Below are 16,399 nucleotides of genomic sequence, written 5' to 3'. Positions count from 1 at the left end.
CAGTTAGGGTTTCCAGGTTTTTCTCTAATGCCTTCCTCCAGCAGTACCCTTAGGCTTTAAACAGGGTATCCCTGTATCTTGGTGTCCACTGGAAACGAAGTCCAAGAAGCTTGAAGCTTTCTTTGTTGCACATAACCATATGTTCCAGCCTCCCAGCTCTGTTGGCCAGAGTAGAAAATTATGCAAATCCTAAAAAAAAGCCCCAAACCCAAATTAGAAGAGTTTTATATAAAGGATACTTGCCAATATTTTAGTTTGCAAAATGGGTCTTTTGAGTGTCCTCGAGTTTCTGAGTGGCTTCTGAAAGCAACAGGCCTTGCAGAAAGCACGGGGCTTGGAGAGAATTACGAGGCTACCGTGGAGGTGAGAGGGCTCCTGTGCGGGCTGGGGGCCCCTGTGCGGGCTGCGCGCCGAGCAGAACTGGCTTCACCTCCCCTACAGTGTAACAATGCCGGGTGTAAGGTGGGTGTCCTCCCCCCCGCGTGCAGCAGGCGCCTCCTCGAGGAGTCTCTTCCAGGCAGGGCAAGGGAAAAACTTCTGGAAGGAGAGGGAGGACCAATCTCCTCCTCACCAGCTGCCGGGGCCGCCCAGGGTTGCAGCCCCGGCTCCGGCAGCCCTGCGGGGCAGGCTGTGTGCGAGGGTCGGCGCCGAAGCCCGCCGGGCCCCGGCCCCGGCCCCGACACAGGGCGGGGGGAGCTTCAGCCTCTTACCGAGAGGGAGCGAGCAGGTCACGCATCAGCTGCGGAGGGGCCGACTCCTGCCGGCCTTCCGACAAACGGGCGGGGCCTCTCCCGGGGCGGGGCCGCTCCCGCAGCCGCCACACGGCACCGACGGGGGGCACCGGGGTGTGTCTGCCGCCTTTGTGCGGGGCGGGAGGAGGAGCCGCGACTGCCCGGGACAGCCCGGGCTTCGGTGGGGATCCGTCATGCTCCCTCGGCGCAGGAGCGGAGGGGAAGGGCGCCGCTGGAGCGGGCGGACCGTGGCCCGGGAGCAGCGGGCGCAGTGAGTGCGGCGGGGCCGGAGCGGGGCGAGCGGGTTCGCTCCCAGCCGGGCAGGTTCGGTCCCAGCCAGGCCGGGCCGGGCGGGTTCGGTCCCAGCCGGGCCCGGCTGCGCAGGGTGCTCGGCGCCGCCTGAGTCACCGCCGTGGAACAATCGTTTCATATTGCTCTCGCTCCGCCGGCAGGCTGAAAACTCCTCACCTCCCCTCACCCTCTGGTTCCTCCCTAACGCTGTTCTCCAGCTTCAGAAACAGCTCTTGCTGTCAGGGGCTCTGTTTATCCTAATAAATTAAACAAGACTTTCGAAATTCTGGCATTAAAAGCCAGTGGCAAAATCCTTTGTGATTTCTGCTTCCTCCAGCCAGAAGCCTTCACATGGCTGGCTAGCATGGGAATCCTGGCCCTGTCCAGCCGTGGCTTGCACAGTGCCTGGCACTGCTTGGGAGACAGTGGGGAAGGGCCCAGGCTGCACAGGGAGCAGGCTAGCAATTAAACAGGCTGATCAAATTCAGTCTAATACCCGAGTCCCTCTTCTGGTCATGCTTGCTTTTGCTAGTCTAGACTTCAGTACTGTCCGACTAGGACGGAGCTTTGGCCATATCTGGAACTAGCTTATAAAAACTGTGATTCTAGTTTTGATCTCTGACATTCCGCTTTCACTTCAGAGTATTATTTTTTTAAATATTACAGATTCAGCACATCTTCGGGTACTTTATCTGTTCCTTTTTACTTCACACAGCCCCTGGCTTGTTTATTCACTTCCCTTTTCTGATTTAGAATAAAGGAGCACAAAGGATCAGGCAGATCTTGCCAAGCTAGGAAAGCAAAGAGAAGGGGAACAAATACAGAGATCAAACCAATTGTACCAGCTGGAAATTCAGAGAGGAAAAGAACAGGAGGAAAAAGTTGAGTGTCAGAGGCTGCATCATGTAAGTAACAGGAAAGTTTAAAATGCTTGTTTCATCTTGGCCGTGATGGTTGCACACAAATAAAGTGGCTTGCAATAAAAGCTATACATACTGCCAGGCTATACAACTGCCATTACAAAATGCCTTATGCTTTACATTTTGATGGTTCTACAGACTCTTACTGTTTGAGTCCTTCAGAGTCTGCACTGTGTAAATGATACATCAGATGGAAACAATACAGTTGGAGCCACTGGGGAAGTAGAGGAAAGAATGTAAAGATACTGTGCTTGGGGCTGAAACCACATACTAATTTTACTTTGGTTGCAGTTTGTCATAAGTAGATCATGAGAATTCTCTTTATTTCTGGATTTCTATCTTCTATAGCTTCTCGACTGATACCAAAAACTTTATTATAGGCTAGGCCTGAAGTCTTTGTTAGAACTTTTTTTTTAAGTTCATGTTTCCAAAATCTCATTCTACATGAAAATAAAAGTAGTTTTCCATTTAAACAGGAATATGTAGCTGAACAGAAAATAATTAAAGCTGAACAGAAACAAAGAGAAGACAAATATGAAGACTGGATTAAGGCTTACATTAAAGAAATGATGGCTGATCTGACAAGAGAAAAAGATGCAGAGACTAGCAGGTGGGTTTAGGGATAGTTTTCAGTGTTAAGATTCAAACTTGCAATTTAATTTTGTGAAAAACGCTACTCTCAATTGTTATATCAGCAAAATCAGAACTTCAATGCAAGCGATTTTTCTGTAATTAAAGCTTGAAGCAGAAAGTGCAGAAAAAAATGCCTACCAGTTCCAGTAGGAATTGGTGCTGTTGGGGGTGGAGGTGGAATTGCTGGTGCTGTTAGGAACAGTGCCTCAGGTAATGAGTGGATATCCTGGTGTTCCAGTAGCTCATGTTCTGCAGGCTGATGCAGAAGCATAAGAACAAAGCTTTTGAACAACTAACTGCACGATGAACGAGACATTTGTTCTGCCAGTGCATCCTTGTCTCTTATGCTGAATTTTCCAGCTGTTCTGGCAGTGCATTTTTGAGAGAAGGAAAATTCACTACTTATAAATAGCACTTAAAAAACCCCTCACTGCTGAAGGCTAAGACTGCAGAGGGGGTTGAAGGTCAGAGGTGTGACAAGACCATGAGATGTCTTCTTTGAAATTATCTCAATTCCTTTCTGTTTAAAATAAGTGAAGTGGCATAGGCTTTGTTAAGCTCGTGATGTGTGAAGTTTGACAGTATTGCACTGCCATCCCTATAATCTAAGCTGCTTTTTGTTTTGGTATATCATGGCCTTTCATATTAAGCTAGATACCTAAATGGATACATAAGTGATTCAAACCTGCCCTCTTACCTGTTAAAACTGATCTCTAGTAAGCAGTTGTAAAGCACAGTTGTTTGTAGTTTCACATAAACCAACATAACACTTTGTTTTTCTGTGGGTTGCCTCAGCTCCAGTACATTATCCAGAGAAATGCACCATTCTGTTAGGTACTGAAGAGCTTCAACATCAGAGCTGCAGTCCAGGAAATTCAACATTGCATATCAGTTAACATAATAGTAATTGCCCCTGTGAGATCAGTAGCATCTGGTGTCACTCCTTTTCTATGTAAAGGAAAAATAGGCAAAGGTTAGAAAAGAGCAACATGTACTGAAGAAGCAAGAGATACTGAACACACCAGTCGAAATCCAGCACTGGTAAGGGGACAACAGTGAAACTGGACTACCTTTGGTAAAGATAGAACAAGTATTTGTGCATTATTATAAGTTACAATCTATCACTGCACGTACAATTAATAGTAGCTACTAATTTTACACTTAAACTCTATTTCTTTTTGCTTCAGAAATACATTTGACTACTACAGAGGTATCTACAAAGGAGTAAGCAGCTAACCACTCTCCTTCCAACTTGTGTGTGCCTGCAAACCCATCAGTGCCCAACAGCTGAAGATAACATTTCAGCAAGTTACAAAATGTGCTGTTTGCCAGAACCTGCCTATACTCAACTTCAGCCAAAGATAAACTGTCAGTACTGTATTCCTTTAGTATTGCTGGGCCTCCAGCTTTAATTCAAACCTTATATTTTGGCTTAAAAAAATCTTAATGAGCAATTTAATAAAATTGAATAAGCTGTCTAAAACATCTGTGTGTAACTAAGATCCATGTTGATCATGTCTTTTATTTGTGACAGTTATACTTTGGAGAGTGTAATGGAGGGTAGAAGTCCTGCCTTGAGAAGCTGTAGCACTGGCTGAGTCTAATCCTTTATGGGAAAGGGATGTCTGCAGCAAGACTGTATCTAGCACTCCAGCTACCTGAACCCTAAGGAATGGGAAAAAATACTTTCCCTGCTTTCTCCTAAGCACTCTGCTCTCACCCCAGCCAGGTTGCCAGGCTGACATACTGCTGTAGGTGAAATTTTGATCAAGTTGTTCTTTCACTTCTAAACTGATTGTAAGCTGTCCTATCACTCCATTTACATTCACATTGAACAGGGAGTTCTTCTGTAACCATTGAAAACTATTCTGCTTCACAGACACACACACACAGGCTTGTATTTGTGCAAGTACATGATCAAAGTTGGCAACAAGCAGAGTTTGCAACTAAGACACTAGGTCAACTTCATTACATTGCTCCATTTGCTCTTGTGCAACAAAGGCTTGTTAGAAGTGTTGCTAATTACATAAATTTGTCAAGTGCAAGAATTATACTAAAACTACATATGCCACCAAAATGGAAAGCTATTTTTACGCTACGTAGCTGCAGAACTGTACTAAATTCATATTTTGCAAAATGCAGAGTTTACAGACTTTCTTAAATAATTTAGCTAAATAGTGCATTAGGAAAATTACTATTTTCAGAATAAGAAGTACATATAACAGTTCTTTACATTTTCAATACACTGACTCTAGAAGTGTGATTGATTTTGTCACTGGTATTCCTCCAGTTTAAGTTCAACAACCACAAGAAAACCCCTAAACCACCAAACAAAAACCCCACAACAAAAACAAACAAACAAACCCAAACCCCAAACCAAACAAACAACCCTCAAAAAGAACATTTTCATAGCTGCTGTTTCAATAAAATTACAGTGCATATATCTTTAGATTTCCTATTACAATCCTAAAAGCAGGAAGATACATTTTTGTCTACCAGAAAAGCAATGAGTCTACTATGCCCCTAGAGGTGTGTCCAAAAATACTTTATTTGCTACAATAAATCAACAGTTCCAGAAAAGGCAGCTGAAGGACTGCTTCATTTGTGTTTACATTGCTCTAAAATTCACTTGCCAGACCGACATTCTTACAAATCAGACACTGTTAGCGGATCACTGCAAATTCTTCAGGGCATCTGACAAAGAACACTGCAAGAAAAAAGCCTGTAGTGTGGGATTTCATGTACAAAGTGCACAGTTTCAGGCTAAGACTCGTAACAACCAGATAGAACAAAGGATTAAAATGTAACAATTGCCTTTTTTTCTTTCTAAAAACCAACCAACCGAAGCAAAGAAACAACTGAAATACTGTGTCAGCAGACAGCAAGACATTTTTACAGGTAGCAGTGTCTACACAACCTTACATTCCATCTTACCCCCCCAGAATTTCTGCTTCTGAGTTGATGGCAGCACCCAGAAAATCCAGCATCATGTAACAGTCTCTTTTTGATGAAGTTTGTAAAGCTACTGCCAATACTAAATTCAGCATTCCATGTATATATAAGCTGTATGGTATTAGCAAAATGTCAGTATCTATTGTCAATACAACAGAGAATGCATGTCTAACCCTTGCAGTTATTTCAAGCCTGTGTGTACACTTAAAACACATGCTCCAGAGCTAGTCCAGTAATCCCTGCCCCTTTTTGCCTGGTGTCTTAGGGTTCCCTCTGTAGTAGCATCAGTTCTGGGGTACCAGCAGAAAAGCTGTATTCTACAAGTACTACTTTCTTCTGCATTCACAAGGAAGGACTACGAGCAGGGCTTTTTTTTACTTCTGGTATACTTTAGTATTGCTTTCAAATATGCTTCTAGATCAGTTCTCTAAGCCAAAAGCCAATGACCTGTGACACATGTGTCAAAGCTGACACTGAGCTACACTGAGCCTAAGGTCACTGTGAGGCTGAGAACAGGAAAGCTCTGCCATTGAGGGAAGAAGCTCAAGGACTGCAAGAGCAATAGTCAGTGGCTCCTCACAAGGCAGCAAGAACTGATTGGTGCTTGGGGACATCCTGCTGTCCCTAGGACTGTGCTACAGTCCCACTGGATTTTTAATGGACATTCTCAGTTTCCAGTTTGATAAAGAAAAGCAAGGATCTGGTGAACTCTCCCTCATATAAGACTGCAGTTGTGTTTCAGTTTAAACAAAGTGATCGGCACTAAACCAATTTACCATCAAATATAATACAGGCAAGGTATGCACTCATCAAGTGTATCCCACTGTGTGCAATTTAATGTAACCAGCTTTTTAAAAAAATGTACATTAAAAACAGAAAAAATGAGCTTTGTGCCACCAACTCAGATGAATTTTTAAGGTGCTATGGAAGAATTAGAGTTCATTTAATTTGTACAAATAATTTTCTGAACTATAACAAAGAAAAAAGTCCATATGAAAGGGTACAGAAGTGCATCTTTTGAAATAACTAGTTACAGCTTCATGCTGTAACAGGATGTAATCTCCATTTTGAGATTTTAAAGACTGATTTTTTAAAAATAATTTCTACATATTGCTGTATTGCTGACTGCTTGCATTTCTCCCCCTTCTAGAGCAGTCATTATAATTGGCATGCTTATACAAGCTTTCGTGGTATTGGCAACAATATTCTCAGTAGTGCAAACATACCTCAGCAATAGTTTGCTTGTGTCTCAGTTCTGGTAAAAATAATGAAAGAACATTGCAAACATTTTTTAAGAGACTCTGAAGCAAATGGCATGCACAGCACAGTATAAATGTGCCATGGAAGGCCTTGTTTATGCTGCCACACAATTTTCTGAAGCCTAATTTCCTACCTTTTTCTTACCACAGTCCCCCAAAACAGGACTACAACTTCTCCAAAGTCCTACAAAGTTTAGGCAGAATAGGTACTAAACAGGTCTTTGGTTCACTCCTCTAAGTGACAGCTGTATCATCCAACCACATGTGGACTTGGGAACATTTTCAAACACTCTGCATAATATGACCATTCCAATTCAAAATTCATACTAAAACAGGGAAAAAACACTTGATAGCCAAAGCAGCTCCACTAACTATTCTGCTAAAAAGTAATGCTACAGACTTCTAGTTTTCTTCCTTTGAAAATGTTGCTTATGTTGTTGACAATCCTCTTGTTTTCTTTTGCTTTCAAGACACAACTATTTTCCTTTAGCATAACTGCTGGATTACAATGTCAAGCCAAGTTTCAGCAATTCTGCTAACCTGCTGTAAACACACTGATCATAAAGTGGGTTATAAAGTGAAAACACTGACAAGCTCATAACCAAGACAATAAAAACAAGTTATGTCATGTAGTGAAAGATTTAGCACAAATTTCAGCTATTACAATATCGTCTTGCTTTGACACAGCTTAACATTAATGCTTTTAACTTCTCTTCAGGGCTTTCAGGATTTGCCTGCCTTTGGTGTGAATAGGTTAAAGGACTGGAAGGAGTACTGGGCTTTGTACCAAACCTCTCCTCCTGCTGGCTCACGGTGCTTCGTTACCACACACCGGCTGCTCTTTGGGCATGCACATAGAGGGCCACTTCTGAGGCAACACAAGCCAACCTCCTTCCCTTTGACAGGAAGTGTGGTGGTGAAATAGAAACTGGGGTGGGACCTAGAGGCAGGAGAGGAAAGCAGAAAAGGGAAGGAATTGGTTTGAGGGACACATACATAGCAGAGAATGAGAAGGAATTCACAGCACGGTCTTTAAAATGAGAGGAAACAGCAAGGAAAGTGAATTTCAGTTTAAAAAAATTAAGAGCCTGTCTTAAAACAATACTTGAATTTTTTTCTTCAACTACTCCGAGTACTGCAGAACAACAGTAGTTTCCTCTTAGACATAAGGAGCAAGAGTTTAAAGGCTTTCCTGGTTCCTTACTCTGACAGTCATGTAAATTCTGGTAGTTTCCTCTCTGTGCATCCACTAGTTAGCAACTGAGGCAGGGCAGTCTGAAGCATCCAAGCTGAATTTTCTGCAGTAGACAAACATGAAAGCATGTAGTAGAAACAGGTTACAGGGAAAAAAATTACACTGATGAGAACTTAAAATTTTTGTTTAGGACAAGGAAATAACTCTCAAATACATATGAGTGCCTTACAACACGAATGAATTCTACTGTTGGCAGCGACAGAAATACAAACTGAAGACTTATTTAAATTAATTCTCTTTGTGATTACAATAAAACTATATTTACCACTATCAGTAAATTTCCTTAGGATTTATACCTACTGAAATACAGATGCAGCAACACTGGAGTAATGGACACCTTGCAATATTCTCCTAGCTTTAAGATGACATGTAGTGTATCTGCAGCTTCCTTCTTCACACATGAACAAGCCTCCTGACAAGCAGCCATTGCTTGCACTGAACTCTGTCCATCAGGTAAAAAATGTGGCATAGAAGTCACCTTACTAGCTGACAACACACAAGGATACATAATCCAATAAAATCCTTAAAACACATCACACTGTATTACACATGTAATTTGTTTTTCATTTCAAGTTTATTAAAACTTTAGCAGTACAAATGATCCATGTTTTAGATTATCAAAAGACCAAACTGAAGTCCACATCTTTAAAAAAGGCGTTCCCCAAAACGTCTCTAAAACTTTGAGACAATGGAAACATTAAGTCCACAAACTCATCCGTGCCTGTCGTCATCTGTTCCAGGACTTGTTTCATGATCAGACTTTTTATCCTTACTAGGGGCATGATCTCTTTCCTGACTCTTTGATTTTTGGTTTATTTCTTTTTCTGCTGAGGATCTGGTCTTTTCTTTTTCTTTACTGCTGCGTGAATATGACTTTTTGGATTCTCTTTCTTTGCTACTTGGTCTCTTTTTTGAGTCTGGACTTCTATCCCGATCTCTACTAGACTTCTTATCTTTGCTAGATTCAGGACTACTACTTTCACGGCTTTTTGAACGCCTCCTCCTTTGGCTTTCACTATCATTCCTCTTATGTGAGCTTCTACTTTCTCTATTTGAATACCTATCTCTGTTTCTGCTTTGACTTTCATCCCTCTCTGAACTCCTTGAGTCTCTCCTCCTCCTGTTTTCTCTTCCTCTGTATTTATCTGGTGTACCTCTCCTTTCTCTGCTTCTTGATCTTCCTCTTCTTCTTGTTTCTCTCTCTCTATTCCGTGAATAGTCTTTACTTCTACTGCGATCCCTGTCCCTGCTCCTTGATCTTCCCCTCCTGCCCCTGTCTCTGCTTTTGCTCCGATCCCTTGTCCTGCTGCTGGAACTGTGTTTCCCTCTAGCGTGCTCACGCTCTTTGCTTCTTGACTTACGTTTCTCCCTGTCTTTGCTCTTCCTATGCTCTTGTTCATTACTTCTTGAGCCTGCCCTTTTAGTTCTCTCCTTGCTCCTACTTCTTTCTTTATCTCTTCCTCTGGAATCATAGTGCTTTTCTTTTTCTCTACCTTTCTCATGGTCTCTCTCTTTGCTTCTTGATCTCACTCTCTTTTCATCATGTCTACTGTGCTTGGAATCTCTCTCTTTACTTTTTGATTTCTCTTGGCTTTTACTATGGCTTCTAGATTTAGCTCTCTTCTTGGCCTTGCTTTTGTTATGCTTATCATCTTTTTCTGAATTTCTTCTTGTCTCCCTGTCTTTGCTGCTAGATTTGTGATCTTTTTTCTTCTCTTTTTCCCCTCTTCGGCTTGGACTTTCAGAAACTTGCCTGTGGTCGGATATTTTTCTCTCTCTTCCTCTTCCTGGGCTCTTTTGATTATCTTTCTTGGTTTCATTTATTTCACTCCTTGGAGAGAGAAAGATAAAGTTTTAAAAAACTTTTTAAATCCCTTTCACTCTGAAAAGATTAAGTCAGAAGTGAGACAGCTTCACAAGTGAAACTTAAATCACATCAGACCTAACTATGTATTTACAGTAGCATCAGAAAAATCAGGCCCAGTTAAGTAATGGGATAATCTAGTCAGCACCTTGTTTTTTTAGATCAACTGTAATTAAAATCCAAGATGACAGGTATTACTTTTAAGTATAAGAAAAAACCCCAAACAACTAGTGCATACATTCCAGAATGAAATAATCTTACTTGTCCCCTTTTATCCATCTTTCTCCACTAGACACTCTCATTCTCTGAGCTCTCTGCATTTCTTGCCTCCAATGTGGAGGAGTTTCACTGCGTCGGAAGCGATCTCGGGACCTGGATCTGGAGGGTGTCCGGTAACGCTGGGAGGCAAAGGGAAAACATTGCGTCCAAGTTTGAAATTCACCTGCTGTGATACCTAAGCAAGACTGTTATCCCTGGAAGTTGGTTCTACATAGCACCCACCATGACACCTCACATATTTATATTAAGTTTACACCAACAACCTACTAACTTACTGGAAAATGTTACCTGACATTCAGAAATACAAAATGTCTGAGCAAGTAACTGTTTTTAAGGTAACTTCTACTGTAGGATTTTAGAAGTGTGATGGGAGATGTTCTGTTACTTTTAGTTAGCACAAATGCAACTTTAACAATGAGAATTCTTATCTTTGACAAGCAACACACAAACAATACTTCAAAATTTTTACAGATTTTTCTAAAAATCTGAGGGATAGAGACTTCAGTTACTAACATTTGCTACAATCACACGTGGCTTCCTAAACTGACAGTTCCCCCCAGCCAAAAAGAGAAGTCTTCCCAGCATTCCTGGCACTGATGTTGGACTGGTTCTGTGCTCACAAGAACCCTTTCTGAGCTAATTCCATTCCCTTATTCCAAGAATACACAGTAACACAAATAAAGCATTTGTAAATTTTTCTCCCATTTCCCCCTTCACACAGACTCAGTATGCAAACAGGTCATTAACTGAATTTTCCTTCCTGTCTTCCTTCAAGCCTCAGCCTCCAAATGAATTATGATGCACTTTTTTTTTAATCATCTATCCAATGAAAAGGGTTAGTAACACTTGCAGTGAGGCTGTTTATTTTGGAGAACAAATTGTAAACATTTACCCTTGGTCCTCTTCCTTTTATTTTCCTTCCAGATCTGGTCACCAACAGCCGCCTCTGGTACATTGACTGTGAATTCGATAGATTACTAAAAATAATGAAAAAGAGTGATACTGTTTATAAAATTAAGAAAGAAGGAAAGAGATAATAAATTTTAAAACCTCTTCAGAAAATCAAACTAAACAAAAAATCACAATTTTATTTTACTGCAGACAGTAATAAACACACAGATTTTGCAGCCACAGATTTTGAGCATTTTCCATTTTTGAAAGAATAAATTACAGATTCAGATTGGACAGTTCCAATGAATTCTAAATGAAATTGCAATGTATTTAACTTTCCTTTTCTTTAATCAGTCATTATAAATTTTTCATTCAGTAAAACCATTTTCAAAGGCTAATCCTTTGTTCTAGGACAAAGAAAATAGTTGCCAGTAAAGGGAAAAAATCCATTTTTCATCCGGCAGTGCTGACAACATGAGACTGCTTAACAGGGAAAGATTCCACACTAAAGTTCTAAAACAGTAATGTGACCATACCATGGTCAGCACAGAGTCAAACTTAAAAAGAAATGGATTACCTTTCTCTTTCCTTCTCCCTGCTTTTTCTCTCTTTTTCTTTTTCATCTGCTTTAGGAGGACTTTTCCTCATAAGGAACCGGTTTTCAGGTACAGGAGGAATTTCCTCAGGACGGACAGTAGATAATGGCTGTGCTTCAGTGTTTTCATTTTCACTTTCACTGGATGAGCTTTATTTTTGTATAAAAAATATGTATAATGTTGGGTTATCTGGACAAGAGAAGACCTTTCCATCTATTTGAATTATTCAGAAATTTTCCTAATTCAATACACAACTGACACCAAGAGAATCTCAGAAACAAACTGATTTCAGAAGCAACTTTCCTTCCCCCCATCTTTGCTCCAAGATACACAACTGCAGTAGATTTCTGACCAACATTTTTTATCTACAAATTCCAATGGTGCAACACTGAACATACATTTAGTCTCTATGGTGGTACAGCTTATTTTGTTAATTCATTTTAATATATTTTCTTTTAGAAACACTACCAGGAGAGTAAAATTCAGATTTTACACTAGCATATAAAAGTGACTACAGACTACTGTAATTCCAAGCAGTTTACAAACTTGTGTGAAACGGGCTTAGGCCCACAGAAAGTGTTTAGGCAGCACTGCTCTAAGTGAACATTTCTTAAATTTTACTGCTAGCTTAGAAAAATGTGACCTTGCACTGGCACAACTTGTATGTCACACTGAACTATAACAAAACTATTAGATTACAAGTAACACTCTCAGAAGCAAGAGTGCTTTCTAAGTTTTATTACCTTCTACTGAAAGTTTTGGAGTACTGGACAGGAAAAAATGTTAAGTGTGTTAATTTATTAATTTTATGTTTAATTTTGCTTTTATTCCTGGATACTACATTTTCCTAAGTCCCACTGCATATAATTTAACCTGAATGGTACAGAAGTGAATTTAGGGAAAGAAGCCATCACCACCTATTTCAAACCACGCATTCCTGCAGCTTTTCAAGCCAAGTCAGTCAGAGTCCATTCCTTCAGTCCATCACAAGCTGCAGCACATACACACGAGAAAACCACCCTATGCCGTCCTATCAGAAAGTTTATGTTCCAATATGGAAACCACCTGCTGCCCAAACTCTGCTGGTTTACAGAACACTATTCTGTAGTTATAACACAAGAAAATGGTACTGTATGGTGTACATGTAACAGAACAAAAAATCTCAAAATTCACCTTTTCTTGCTTTTCTTTCTCTTTTTCTTTTCTTTCTTATGTTTCTTGGAATTTTTTTTGTGTTTCTTTTTTCGTTTTTTAGATTTCTCTTCTGAAGCACTCTCAGACTCTGATGATGAATCAGAAGATGATTCTGAGTCACTTGAGCTTTCAGAGTCACTGGATGAGGAAGACGACTTGTGTCTCTTCTTTTCTTCTTTCTTGGCTTTAAATCAGAATAGCAAAGACATTTTAACATCAATCACTTCTAAACTAATCTCAGAAAAATTAACTTACCTAATATCTCTCTCAGCTTCTTAGAATTGTGTCATGAGGCTACTTCATCAAAATACTTAAGAACAAATTGAAAATTTTGAGAAAACATTGTTTCTATAAAGTACAATAAAGGGTATGTCTAGAAGTGTGTAAGAAATTTCCAAAATTTGTATTTATGAAATTTTAAGTATAAAATTTGTACTGTCAAGAACTTGTAGAACAGGATAAGTTTTCTAGTGATATTTATACACAAGGAATTATTTCAGATTTATTTACAAAGTGTTTATAAAAATTCTTTGGCTTCAGGTTTAATCAGACTTCATATAAAATCTATTCAAATCACTAGTAAGACATTCTGGAACAGAAAGTAACTAGCACAGACCAATGTGAGCACTCGCTGAATTGAGCTCAGTACACTATTCTGTCAGTCTCACATTCTGAATGCAGCGACACATACAGTGATGACAGATTTCCTTTTCACAGTGATGCAGAACACCCACTTCCAAAAGAACTGTCTGAGATAAAACATCTGCATTACATCAAGGGGCTTAATTCAGGCAACTGCATCAGATATGTGTACGTATCTCAACTGAAATGATCTTGAACTCCCTTTCTAAGGTCATACCCCTAATGGATACTTTTTGTCCTACCCTCTAATGTTACTGAATCCCCACACTGGGTAGAGTGGATGAAGTTCCATCCCACATTTTTCTGACTGGCACCACAGACAAGTCATACGTGTAGGCTTATACATAGTGGGTTTTATGTGTTTATTCACAAGCCCTATTTGATAAAGACCAACAAAAGCCTGACAATTGATCGAAAAACAACCTCTCTACTTCATAGAGTGTATGAATCTACCAGGTCCTTTCTGGGTACAGTATAGACTAGCAGGTAAGTATTACCAGTTTAGGACAGCCTGCTGATTGAAATCAGCTGGTTTTCATCAGATGTTAGTTTAGGCTTCTTGCAAAATGCTTCCAAAATACAGGTCTCATATCTTTTACTTCTCTTGTAGGTCCAGACCAAGATCACTGCTCTCCTTTCTCAAACTTTTGCTCAACATCCTTATTAAAGCACTATATTTTATAAAAAGTCTCTGTAATATTTTATATCACTTTTAGATTGTCTAAATACTTATACATTCACAGAATGTAACAAGTACATATCTATAAAAGAAAACTGAATTTTTTTCTAATTAATTTCAATAAAAGAAGCCTCGTGTCACACAAGCTGGGAGACAACCAAACAAAAATAGGCTCTCACCTGACCTCTAAATAGCAAAAACACAAAAAGTATTAAAAACATTAAATGTTTCTTATCTATTGAACATTTTCAGTTTTGGCCCATTCAAAGGAAAATTATACTTGCCTTCAAGGCAAAACAAGATGTCTCCAAGTTCACTTTCAGAGATGTCTGAATAAGGTATTAAAAAAATCCAATGATTTCCTTTATTTTTTTCCCTCCTTCATATGTTTTAAGTGTGTCAAAAACTATCTGTGACAGTTATATCTGCATTCTTGTAACAAGTTTAGGTATGTTAAAAGTTGCTTCTTTAAAATGTGTAAGTAATAGATAAAAAATGGAGGTGAATTAGTGAGCAACTACCTCAAAAAATAAAATGTGATTCTTAATGTGCAGCAAATAACATCAGTGTCAGATGTATTTGGGAAGTCACTTGGCAAGATAGGGAATGAAATGGCAAGGAGGGAAAAAGCCCCCAAATTCCAAGCAAAACTAAAAAGCCCAGAACTACTACACAGCAAAGACAGAGTGCCCAGGAAGAGAGTTTGGATATACTTCCTGGTGACATCCAACTATCTCTGTGCAGCAGCAAATTGTTTTGAATACTGGACCAACTGGTGCTGGCCAGTTACAGATCACAACAAATGTGACCAATCCTGCAGCACAAAGGTCATCAAGAAACAGACTTCTATTTACAGTCCACTTCCAGCTCATTATCTTCAGGACCAGGTTCCAACTTCTGACCACATCTGAAACAGATCTATCACTTCCTACTCCATTCACGGTGACCTACAGTATTTGCCAGACTTGGAGAATTCTGTGATCACACAGCACGGCACAGCCAAGCACTCTCTGCATCTCAGCTTGTTGGGGACTGCAGCGAGTCCTACATTGGTCTCAGTCAGGTTCAGGTTCAGGCACAGGAGTCAGAACAATCATGTCATCTCGTTATTCATGGCAGTGACTACCACATAGTTACCTTATATCAAATCAAATAACCTGTGCTGGACTACAGCGGTCTCCAGAAAAAGGGTGCCTTTGCTTCAGGACATTTAGACAGTTATTTTCTCTGGTAATTTCTTCCAGTGTTCAGCCACCCTGCTGTTTTTCTGTTTTGCCTCCATTATTTGCTATGGGTTCCTGTTGTATCTTTCACTCCTTGATCAAAGCTTGGCTGTTTCTCACAATGAAAATTACAAACATCAGTCAAGTCCTCAGGGGTAGACATTAAGAAAAGCCACTATACTCGATTCTTGTTGATTAGATGACATTGTCACTGTGAGGAATCCTGTATCCCAAATGCCTCTAGAATAGATGTTTTGGCAGACAAGCAACCTACACCACCACTGCAACAGCAGAGGAAAGGGGAAATAAAAGACAAGAAAAAAGCCACCACCAGCTTCATCTGGAACAATCAACATACTTTATACCTAAAGGCCAGTTCACTAGGGAAAAAAATCTGCAACAGAGGAGTCTGAAACAACTGTTCATAGCAATCACCTTGTGCAAAGGGGGCTGACATTTCATTTAACAACCTTTCAGAAAAATTGAGTGTTCTAAGGTTTGAATGGATAAGTAAAGAGAAAGGAAGGATACGCAGACCAGAAGTCCAGGTAAGATATGACTTGCCAGAAGCACCACCTTCTCAGACTGCTCTTATTTCAGAGATATTTTATAATTCCTATATGCTTAACTTTGTACTCTGTATCAGTGCTGGATAATTTACACTTATATTTTCTTTTAAAAAGTAACTGTACTGATAGAATTTCCTAATTACAGTCTTGTACCTTGATTAATTATGAATGCAGTCATGATCTGCCTTAATTGCAGAAAGGACACTTTTACAAGCAGTGATTCTATGTCAATGAAGATGATGAATTAAGCCTACCACTGCTCTGTGCAGAATCCCCTAGAATATCACTTTTCCTGAGAAATCTCCATTATAGGCTCTTGTTAAAACCTGCCCACTGCATGAAGCCATTTACGGGGTTTTTTTTGGTTTTGAATCAGAACATCAGCGTCTTACATTCTTGAAAACATCCCAGATACACCTTT

At 40.0% G+C, this 16,399-nt stretch overlaps 1 protein-coding gene across 2 annotated transcripts in view; it reads right to left on the bottom strand.

Annotated features, from left to right (window-relative positions):
• Nucleotides 1-5,101: 5,101 nt before the first annotated feature.
• The window catches only part of PPIG (peptidylprolyl isomerase G), a 28,237-nt gene continuing 16,939 nt past the window's right edge, over nucleotides 5,102-16,399 (bottom strand). For both annotated transcript variants that reach the window (XM_071561672.1, XM_071561673.1), the window contains exons 9-13: nucleotides 12,845-13,049; nucleotides 11,653-11,820; nucleotides 11,077-11,161; nucleotides 10,167-10,303; nucleotides 5,102-9,872 (exon numbers count right to left, since the gene is read on the bottom strand). In XM_071561672.1, coding sequence (XP_071417773.1) covers nucleotides 8,753-9,872; nucleotides 10,167-10,303; nucleotides 11,077-11,161; nucleotides 11,653-11,820; nucleotides 12,845-13,049 — 1,715 coding nt within the window. In that variant the 3' untranslated portion in view covers nucleotides 5,102-8,752. The remainder of the gene's footprint in view (nucleotides 9,873-10,166; nucleotides 10,304-11,076; nucleotides 11,162-11,652; nucleotides 11,821-12,844; nucleotides 13,050-16,399) is intronic.

Source organism: Pithys albifrons, chromosome 8 (assembly GCF_047495875.1).
Source record: "Pithys albifrons albifrons isolate INPA30051 chromosome 8, PitAlb_v1, whole genome shotgun sequence".
In the NCBI taxonomy this organism is placed as follows: domain Eukaryota; kingdom Metazoa; phylum Chordata; class Aves; order Passeriformes; family Thamnophilidae; genus Pithys; species Pithys albifrons.
The sequence above is the reverse complement of the archived record's forward strand: the minus strand, read 5'-3'. Positions and strand labels throughout refer to the sequence as shown.